General features: G+C 38.8%; 1 protein-coding gene across 1 annotated transcript in view; it reads left to right on the forward strand.

The window, feature by feature from the left end:
- Positions 1–8,796, forward strand: part of PCSK4 (proprotein convertase subtilisin/kexin type 4) — a 1,808,619-nt gene extending 1,799,823 nt beyond the window's left edge. The window contains exon 17 of the mRNA XM_044054831.1: positions 7,944–8,796. Within this exon, the coding sequence (XP_043910766.1) occupies positions 7,944–8,452 (509 nt within the window). The 3' untranslated portion in view covers positions 8,453–8,796. The remainder of the gene's footprint in view (positions 1–7,943) is intronic.
- Positions 8,797–11,604: the final 2,808 nt, after the last annotated feature.

The following is an 11,604-nucleotide window of genomic DNA, read 5'->3' on the forward strand; positions in this document are numbered from 1 at the left end:
TTGCAAACAAAGGTGAATATATGTTACCTTTATTGGATGTCCACAGACAATTACGTTTTTACCTATGTAGACCAAAAGGTATTAGAAAGACAGATCAATTATTTGTGATTTGCAGATTCTAAATTGGGAAAATCATTTGCAAAGGTAACTTTAGCCAGATGGCTGACAGACTGCATATTGTTTATCTACAATAAATTTGATTTACTCTTCAAAACCTCTAAGAGCTCATTCAGGTGGATGACAAATGTACAGCTGCAGCTTGGATTAATCCTCACATTTATTACTCATTATAAACTAGAGCTGGTCTTTAGGGAAATTTGGCTCACCTGTGCTCAAGAATATCCTTCCTTAGAGTCTACCCGGGAATTTAGGTTGGTGGGGACTCTGTTTCAGCAGTTGAGGATAGAATGAAAATTGACATCATCAGATAAAGAAGTTATGTATTTATCATAACCTTCCATCTGTGTTGTCCATTTTCATTCTTTCTCACCTCCCTACCCACCAACCCCCCAACCTTTTTCACAATGGATTTCTGGAAGAATGAGAGACTATAAGGACACCACAGTCCTTCCTGTTGAACTCCAGATATGGCTCATCATGTTAGGATTTTTATAGTAGTTTATTTATTATTATTTATTTGACATTTGTTTACTGAGGTGGTCTGACTGGGTCTACAGAACCTGTTTTCAGCAGAGGCCTAAGGAGAAAAGCTCCACATACAGTACAGTACAATACATATACAGTATAATCCAATACAATACAAATGACATTAGAAGTACTATATACAAATAAGTTGAAAGAACATAAACTGTGTTACAAGATATTACAATATATACCACATATCCAGACAATTCTGTTAGTCAAAACATTATAGATAATAGTCACTCTCACCATATACATAGCCTATGAGTTTATAGTGTCCACAAATAGTATAAAAGTAGTGCAGTGTATGACACTGACTGTTAAAGTACATGAAAAAATAGAATGTTGGTTTCAGTTAGGAAAATAATAGCTAGAAAGTTCATGATGCAGAAAGATAGTGAGAGTTAAGAAGAATAGAAGTATTACAGTCTGAACAGTAGCTTAAGTATATGGTATAGAAACAGAGAAGGAGTTAGGAGAGCCTTAGGATCTTGAAGACTATGAGGAAGTGAAATGTGTTAGAAGAGGAGGATGAGGGGATGAAGAGGAAGAGCTGAGCATTAGGCCGGATTTATACAAGAGGAGAGGCATGTATTTTGGAGATGATTTGTTAAAGAAGCTTTGAAATGGGTTAGGCCAGACATAGACTTGATATCTAGAGGTAGTGAATTCCATAGTATAGAGACAGAGTATGAATACAGAGAGTGACCTGTTTTTTTTTTGTGGGTTTTGAGGTAGCTAAGAGACTTTTGTCTTCTGATTGTAGGGATCAATCTGGTATGTGAAAGGTGTGACTAGATTGGGTAGTGCAGGGCAGGCAGTAGGCTTGAAAATAAGGTTGTCCAAGGTGGATAGTTGAATAAAGACAAGTTGATTGGGGAGTTAAACCTGGTTTAGATCTAGTGTGATATTTAGAGTTTGTGGCAAACTTTGCAACTTTGTTGTAACATTGTTCCATCTTGCTTAGGGTAGAGGCTTGTAAGTTAGGATAAGAGCACTGTAAAAAAGAAGGGAGGGAAGTAAAAATGTTTTTGCAAGGGTAGTTTTGGTTGCTGCAGTAGAAAGATGATTTTCTGTATAAGACTTCCAGTTTTTGATAATTTTTTTTTTACATTTTGCTGTACAATAGGGGTCAAATAAAAATTTATTGTCAATGATAACTCCTAGAAGTTTGGTTTCCTTCACTGTTTTTATGACCGTGTTGTCAGATAAAAGGATGTTGAAATGATCAGTGATAGGGGAAGTGTTTTTTGGGTGAAAGAGTACTAATTTAGTCTTCTTTGGATTAAGAACGAGTTGGGCATTTCTTAGCTAGGATTCAACTGCAGTAAAGGACTGCTGAGTTTTTGAAAGTAGTTCTGGTAGTGATTGAGCAGTACAGATTATGGTGGAATCATCAACGTATTGAATGAGGGTTCCAGGGTGAGAGGCAGTGTGAAGATTGTTTGTGAAAATGTTGAAGAGTAGGGGTCCGCGGATTGAGCCTTGAGGGACTCCAGTAGGGTTATGCAGAAAGGGCAAGAGTTCATTGGACTATTTCACTACTCATTTATGATCCTGAAGATAGCTCTGAAACCGTTTTATTGTGTTATCTGAGAAGCCTTAGTTAGACAGTGGGTTCAGTAGTAGGGGGTGAGAGACTGTGTCAAAGGCCTTGGAGAGATCAAAAAAAGCTGAGGCTGTATAGCATCCTGCATCTCTGGCCTTGTTTACGGTATCTGTAAAGGATAATAGAGCTGCAGCTGTGCTGTGGCTGGGTCAGAAGCCATGTTGGGTTTTGGTTAAAAGATTGTTTTGCAATAGGTATGGCATTACCTGCTGATGGCTACCTTTCTAAAGAATTTTGGATATGGGTGGCAAGATGGACATTGGGTGGTTCAAAAGAGTTGCCTCCTTTATGGATGGGGTGATGTGAGATTGTTTCCATATGATAGGTACCTCTGATTTGGATGAAGACCTATTTATAAGGATACTGATTGGGCAGGCAATTGAGTTAGCACCCAGTTTGAGGTAGTGTAGTAGAAGATAATCAGCTGAGGTGGAGCAGGGTTTTAGTTTTTGTAGCAGTATTTTAATGGTGTCAGTGGGTATGGGCTGAAATGAGAATTGGGTTTGTATGACATTTTGTTGAGTAGGGGGGTTATTAATGACAGGGTTAGAAGTTAGATGATGCCTGCGGTTGGTGTCTGAATAGGTTGAAGGGTGGGGGGTCCAGCATTAGGGGTGTGTGTTAGTAGGTCTGATATTGATTTTATGAAGTGCTTGTTAAAATTTTCAGCTATTTGTGATTGAGAGGTATCAGGCGATAGGGTGTGCTCTCTGTCTGTTCCAGGATTAAGAAGATACGTAGTGCCAAAATTTATTTGGGTTGATTTTACGCTAGAGTTGAAGCCGGGAATAGTATGACTACTAATCTCTGTTGATTAGTTTTGTCACTTTATGTAGTGTTTTGAAATAGACATGATTTTGTTAATTTTTGTTTAGTTTCCAGGTTATCCAGGCCTAGGTCCCTTTGCTTCATCAGATGTTTACAATCCTTAGAGAGCCATGGTGCTGAGTTCTTTTTGATTCTTTTCAAACGAATGGCAGCTAGGGTATTAAGTATGTGAAGGGAAGGCATTATTAAAGTATAGTACAGCATCATTAAGAGGTAGTTATTTAAGGTGTGTTCAGTCTATTTCACATAGGAGATTGTTGAATTTATGCTGACAAAAATTATTTGAGTTCCTCACTGATTTTACAGTGTGTAGTCGTAGTTGTTGGGAGTTTGTTCTAAGGGAATAAGCTGGCAAATGAATGCTCAGGGAGCTAGACAGTGTACCAGAAGTGTGGTAATTGGTGGGGTACTAGGATCCAGTCTAGGGTGGATTGGCAGGTAAGTTCTTTCCTGTATCTGGTTGGAGTATTGGTAAGCTGAGAAAAAACACACAGATTTATACTATTTGTGGGGGGAGTTGGAAGCTATGGTTTGCCAATCTATAGTTACATTGCCTAAGATTATTGTTTCAAGGTTTATTGTTTGGGATGTCCAGGATAAAACATTTTCCGACACTGTATATTGTGACCTGGTGGGATATATATTACTATTATGCAAATCCTTCTTGATGTGATGAGGTTCAAAAAAAGAGATTAGTACCTCAGAATTAGAAAAGTTGGGTATATTACTGGTGTATGGTGTGATCTTGAATGTAGAGGGATATAGAAGGGCTGTCCCCCCCCCCCCTTTTTTTTAGATCTATCTCTTCTGGTTATTGCAAAGTTTGGAGGTATTATTTTTGAGTCTTTTATACTGGGGTGTAACCATGTTTCGGTAAGGGCTAGTATGACAGGTTTATTTTGATCAATCCAGGCACGCAGTGGGGCTATTTCATTACATATACTTCTAAGGTTCAGTGCAAGTATATTTAAATCTTTGGGGTTACTCTTGAGTTTAGGATTAGAGGATAGGCCTGTGTTAGGATGCATGTCTCCACATTTGAGAAGATAGGTAATGAGGAATGAGTACCATGGGAAGTGTTTTTTATTCATTGGTGATGGTGTCTTTCTATTATATTATATATTATATTATGTTATATTATTGCAGTTCTTTCTATTTTATGTAAAATAGCAAACAAAATCTGAGGAATGTTTGGGGTTGGTGTATTATGGGTAAGGGAGGAGCTCAAGAGTTTTTTTTTAGTGGCCACAAGTTAAAGTAATGGCCAGGTCAGATCAGATCTGAACCCAACAGTTAAGGAAGAATAAAAATGGACAACACAGATGGAATGTTATGGTAAGTACATAATTTCTTTTTTTTTTTTCCTTTTAGAATGTCTTTCTGTTGAAGGCTTTATCCCCACAATCTGCAAGAGAAATTCTAATATTCTGATCCCAGATCACCACATCACAGGGTAGAAAAGGGAGTGAGAAAATATTCCAGTGAAGCAGACTTGGTTTCAAACTTCCAGGCCTCCCAGTCTTCAGGCATGGCTTCAGAAGGCTCATTGAGATACATGGATTGTTTTACACTTCTGTTGGCGTGCATCAATTGCAGTTTCTGTTTTTATTACTGAGAATCCTAGGTTTTCTTTATTTTTTACCGTTGGGTCACTTTTGAAGAGGATTCCTCATAGCATACCTCCTCACAATCTTTGTTCCAAAATGGTGTTTAAATTTTGTTTTAGAATGTTTAACCGGGGCTTCTTTGAAACAGGAATTCTGTTACTATTTGACTTTCTTTTTTGAAAAAAAGACTTATTTGGTATCACTTCAGCTAGAAGGTTTTTTGGTTGTGATGTGCAAAGGAGTCTTTTTATCAAAATAATTGTTTTTGTATCCTGTCAATAATGATAGAGGTTATGAATTCTATTGCTGTTAACCAAAAGATTCTGCTGCCTTTTTAATTTATCTTCAGCCTCAGAGTCAACTTGAGAAACTGGCACATTATTCCAATTCTTGTAAGTAACTTGTTTAATAGTGACAAGACACGAGTTTTGGTAGACAGTCTAGTTCTTTTTCTGTTGCTTACAGCAAGCTAGCCAAGGAAATTGTCTTTTATTTACAACTTTGCCAAACACTGCACATTGGATTTGTAATCCAAACCAAAAGAGAACTTTGCTGTTGTATGATTTATTGTATAGTTGTTTGTGCTCCCCCCCTGAATATTTTATAGCTTATTATGCTAGTAATATGTAGAACTGGACCCTGGAAATGGATAGATGAAGTGTAATACATTTGTGGGAGGACCCCTCAATAATATTAGATAGCCAATATACAGTTTTGTGTAAGTGCCCCTTCTCTTTCATCCTGCCCTCTTCTAACTTTACACGTTGCACTGCTGTTTTATGGGAAGCCTGCTATGCATCTAGTTATTTATGAAGTTAGTGTTCAGGGCCTTGATTACTAATCTGTTGTACTTCACATGTTTATGCTGCTGTCATTGTTGCCTGGTTAGGTTGTTGAGGAGAAGCTTTCCAGCCACAGCCTGTACTAAATGTTTATACAAGGGCACAGGTGGTCTGCTATTTACTTTCCGGTTATATTATTTTGCACTTTGGATATCATTTCACTGGAGAATTCAAGTTGTGTTAGAAAGGTGCAGAATCGTAGGTAAACTGATTCTGTAGAAGACTAGGCTGTGTATCAATTCTGCTTACCTGTATAGAACAGAAACCCTTGTTGCCATTTGCTTTTCTTCTAAACAATAATGATGTAAATGTACTAATTATGATAAGCTCACATCAGTTGGATACCAGAAGTTGCATAACCTGTTTGGAACTAAGACCATGAAAGGATTATTGAATATTTACCATAATGGTGACTTCTTTACACACACCATGCTTCCATATGTGCCCATGCTGCCTCTTAAACCTCCAACCGCTATTGGTGAATTCATTCCGAGTCCTTAGTAGGAGGCACTATCCAGCTGAGACTTTTTCACATGTGCATCACCAAGATAGTCATGCTGACTTCAGCCACTTACTGCTATACCGCCAGCTGGAGCTGATAGCATGTGGGCTGCTGATGCACAGAGAGGGCTGAAAATTCTGGGATAGTGGCACCAACTTATTTCTGCTGTTTTGACATATTGTTCTGGTCTTACTAGTGGCACCAGTGTCTAAAAGATCTTTCTAAGGTGGGAATAGTTCATTGTGCCTTCTCTGCTTTAAAAGGTTGGTAAATATTTTATTTATTTATTTTTATTTACCAGGATAGTCCAACTTGGCAACAGTGTAATCCCTTTTTAGTGGAGCCTTGGTGAGGGAAAAGTTCCAACACAAAAGACAGTACTAACATGAAGATACTTGTGATAAAACAATGTTATAAATTTCAGAAATGGGAATTGTAGGAAGTGAGTAGTAAACATAGAAGGATCAGTGTTCATTGTACTAGAAAGTGTATTGCATTTTGCTTCAGATAAGTGGCTTCCTTTATAGGAGTTTGGTTATATTGCTACTTGAAAACTATTCAGTCTTTTATAAAACATAAATCCTCACAGATGAGCCCTTTAAGTAAGCTGTCATACATACTGCTGTTGGTAGGGTACTGCTTTTGGCCCACATGTATCAGAGTACACTATAAGAGATAAAAAGTTAGTGTAATGCAGATAGTTTGAGCCTATTTTGGATGGCTGATACAGGAAGGTGGAATGAGGCAGCTTATTAGGGAAAACCAGCCACTACAGTGCTTATCTCTCACAGATGCTTTTGGTTTAGTAGTTAGCAGAGTGCATTTCAAACTTCTTGACTGTCCCTATTTCGGAGGAACATTCCTGTTTTCTGGCCTGCTTTAGGATTTCCCAGTTTTTGGAGTTATGTCCCTATTTTTCAGGTTTGATTTACCCCTTCACACAATTTTCTTATTCCACTCATTGTGTAATTTATTTAAAGCTGTCTAGTACACAGAAAAACATACTACATGACCAGCATGCTAGTTACTACAATAATTTAAAGAAAGACAATACACAAAGTACAACTCTGTTTTCTGAAGCAAAAATAAATTACCTTGTCTGATAGAATTTACACTGTCTCTTTGATAATGTGCTTATAATTTTCTCATCATTTTTGTTGCACTGTTTGGAAATGGGAAGGCTTGTGCTATTTGGTATTCAAAATTTATGCTAAATTAGATGCCCAGATTTTTTTAGCTGGATGTTGTTCTTTTTCAAGAGCCTTTTTTCCTGTTTTTAGTGTCTGCAGGTTGAGAAGTATGGTGCTTGTTAAGATCGACAGCAGCAATTTCTTTGTCTAGTCATGTATATGGAAGCATGTGCTCATTCAGGCTGTCAAAAAACAATCCACATGGGAAGTGGTCCAGTACAGGGCACTTTACAAAACAACTTATTTATGGTATCCTGTCCATACCGTATCTTTTGGGATATTCACTCTATTGTACATGACAGTAGAGGACATAACTTTATGGAGTGGAAAATATTAAAATGTTGATGTGAAGTAGAGATAGACTCAGTGTTATGGTGAAGCAAAAATAGTATCAAATAGTCTCCCAAGACACTTCAACCAAGAAGTGTGAGAATTTAGCAGTCCGGTTTTAAAAGCAGAGCATGTGTCATGTATTCTGTTAATAATAGCCTTTTAATCATTGACTTCATATAATACCTTTGCTTTTATTTGATTTAGAATTACAGACCAGAAAGCATATGCTTGATTTTTGTAGCACTGCCATGAGAGGTATACAACACATAGGAGATGGATATATTTGTAAGTCAAGAAATATTTCCATTTGGAAGCTTAGTTGGCAGGCATTAACTATCTAGTTAGTCAGTCTGTGTTGAGTGATCTGACTCTGTTTTCTTTTATTTGCAGAGTGCCAGAAGCCTTATTGCATTTTTGGACACGTCTGTTTGAGCATTTGCCCTCCTCATTTCTACAAATCGGTAAAGACCAGTACGATCAGCAATAACACACAGGATGTCAGTGAAGTGTGGATCTGTAATGCTTGCCACCCTTCTTGCTACACATGTTATGGTGAAACAGCAAACAACTGTACTACTTGCCCATTATTTTCTACTTTTGAACCTTCTTTGCATACCTGTTCTGCTCCAGCATTTTCTAGATTTTTTTATACTGAGGTTACACCAGGACAGTTTCACAATGTCATAACCATAGTATGGATTATGGTTGGGACAGTAATTACTCTCATTGTAGTTCGATTAGGCATTGTACACCTCCTACAAGCTTTACCACATAGGCCTGTGATGCATGACAATATACCAGCAGTAGCCACATCTGAGATGACAGCCATTCATATGATAAGCGAAGATGACACAGTAGCCAACGGGAAAGAAACTTTTCATGATCTAAGCACTGAATAGCACATCCATGGGTCACCAAGAATTTGAAAAAATCCTGATAGTTTATAGCTAGTAATTTGTGAAAGTACTTGTTATACAGTATGAAAAAGCAGCTTATTTTCCATCTTTAGTTCTAGTTCATTTTGTATAGTAGCTGTTTTAATGTAGAGAGCGGAAGATTATGCTGATTTATTTCTAGTAAATTCAACTGATAAATATGCTGCCTGGAAGTAATGTATCTGAACTGTGGTCAATTGTGTTGATACAGCATTGCAATACAGAAAGAAAAACTGTCAAAAAAATTACAAATGAATGTGCACGTCCAAATAAACCTGTATTTAACTACAGGAGATGCAGACACAAAATTCTGTATTTTTGCAGAACTTTGTTTTGCTTGTCAGAACTTTGGGATGATACTGGAAACAAAAATAGGCTTTACACATACTGCCTGCATTCTCTGATACTGCGGACAACTACTAGTATTGAAAATGGATGCTGCTGTTTGGTCCGGACCATGCATGTTCTTTTAGGTTATTGCAGCAGCTGACATGCAACCATTGATTTGATGATATCATTTTCATTCATTCCTCAACTGTTGCACTTGGATCGAACTTTCAGCTCTAACTCGGCTGTTTTTTCAAGCTCGTGTAACACTGAAACTCTCGAGCTCCTCCCTTACCCATAATGAAGTAGTCCCCTACCATACCTTAGATCTCATTTCCCACCTTCGCGTATGGATGTGGTTACTGTTAGCTCTCAAGCAATAGCAAATGTTTTTGAGAGTTATAGTAAGAATTTTATATCTTTAACTATTTACCTTTATATCACTTAAGCTTCTTTTCGCATATCCTCCTTTGCCCTTCCTACACTTTTCAGCGTATTTCTAAATATCATAACTGGTATTTCTCTTTCCCCTTTCTCCCTTATACCTTAAGCCAACCAGGCATCATCTGATCAAAGCAAGCAGTGGCCACAAAAAAGGGACTTGTAGAACAAAGTTCCTCTGTTCATTCCCCTAACAAGGGAGTCTACTGTGCTGGACAGATTCGTGAAGCGTGTATATGCTTCAGCGACTTTTGCACTCCAGTCACTGAATTATTTGGCACACTTCACCAGACTCTAGAGGGATTTGATTATAGAGTTCACCAAATCCCTCTCCAGGACCATTACTTCTGAGGAAGAGAGATTGCCTCACAGTTGGCTTCCCTACAGTCTATTTCAAATTCATCCATGAGACTCATCTCACATGCAGCTGAAGGTACCTCAAGGGTGATGGTTCAGGCATTTCCATTAGGAGGCATTCTTGGATGCACCTATGTAATTTTGCGGAGCCCTTCAAGTCTTCCTTCGTCAATGCTCCCTTTGACGGAAGTTCTTTATTTGGCTGCAAGGTTAAAGACACATTATCCAAGTGTGAGCAGGACAGTAAGACCCTGTCTGCTGTGGCTGTACATTTTTTGACATCAAAGAACCTTTTTTAGGAATCAACGAGGTGGTTGAAAAATGTGGTTCCAAAAGTCCCAGGATCTCCTCCAAGATCCCCATGGAGATGGTTCCCCCCAGGGGCAGGGGGGCTCAAACAGAAGACACCACCCACGCAGCAGAGGAAGCCTTTAAAACCAAGCTTCCAGAGAGACTTTCTCTGACAGATCCTACCAGCAGTGCTGAAAAGAGACCCAATTGCCCACCTCTGGAGGCAGTCAAGGGTCGTTTATCCCTGCACAAGAGAGGCTGGCTAGAAATTACAAAGGATTCATGGGTGCAGAGGATTATTTCCAAATATTATATAATATCCCCCTCCTCCAAACAGTAGACAAAATTTTGATGTTCCACCCTGTCAGATGAAAACAGCAGCACTAGAAATAAAAAAGCTACTAGGAAAAAGAGTCATCCAAGAGGTCCCCACAGACCAGAAACAGTCTGGAACTTGCTCAAGATTCTTTAGTGCCAAAGAAAACAGGGAACTGGAGTCTAATTTTGGATCTCAGCAATCTGAACAAGTCATTCAGTACACCAATTTCCAGATAGTCATGGTACAGTCCATGCTGCCATTTTTGCAGAAGGATGACTGGATGTTCTCAATAGATCTTCAGGATGTGTACCATCATATAAAAATGAACAGATATTCTAGAAGATACCTATGCTTCTGGCTGGGAGCCAGTCATTACAAATTCAAAGCTCTGCCCTTTGGTGTCAGCACAGCCCCCAGGGTGTTCACCAAATGCATGACAGTAGTGGCAGGTCACTTGAGACTGCAGGGATTCTGGGTGTTTCCTTACTTGGATGACTGGCTTGTAACTACTCCAGCCAGGCATCATCTGATCAAAGCACGTGATTATGTACTCCAGTTATGCTGTCACTTGGGAATTACTATAAATCCCAACAAATCTCAACTGGAACCAAGACAAATGAAATGGATTCTGGAAAAATGTATCCATTCTCAACTTCTTCACCATCTGACTCACAACCACATCCTCTCCCCCACCCAACACGGATTTAGGCCAGAACATAGTACCACCACTGCCCTCATATCCTTCATGGACACTGTTAACCGAGCCCATGACGCTGGTAAAATTGTATCTTCACTATTGAACTTTCTAAAGCTTTCGATGGTATGTGCCACACTCTCCTTCTAACAAAACATAGGTACCTCACCTCAAACTCTAAACTGGTTCACTAATTACCTCATTAACAGGCAGCAGTCAACTAAATGGCAGAACTCTTACTCCACTTTCCTAAACACCACCACTGGTGTTCCTCAAGGCTCCATTTTAGGTCCACTTCTGTTTAGCATATTTATCAATAACTTCCACACCACACTTTCTCAAGTCTCAAGTCATCCAGTACACAGATGACTCCATTATCATCTGCACTGCAAACAACTCCTCAGAACTACACCAACTCACCCAAAATGCCCTCACCTCCACCGAAATTTGGATGTCTAATAATCGTCTTGCCCTGAACCCCAACAAAACCAAACTAGTAATCTTTGCCCCCAAAAAGTCCACACCCCTACAAAAAGAGAACTTCACCATTCAATCCCTAAATGGTACCACCATCGACATTGTACCTAGCACACAACTCCTAGGTGTCATCATAGATCAAAACCTCACATTCAACCCGCACATCCAGTCCATTGTCAAAAAAACACATCAAAAGCTTGGCAGTCTCTA

This window comes from Protopterus annectens, chromosome 13.part0, assembly GCF_019279795.1.
Source record: "Protopterus annectens isolate FY-2018-M chromosome 13.part0, PAN1.0, whole genome shotgun sequence".
Classification (NCBI taxonomy): domain Eukaryota; kingdom Metazoa; phylum Chordata; order Ceratodontiformes; family Protopteridae; genus Protopterus; species Protopterus annectens.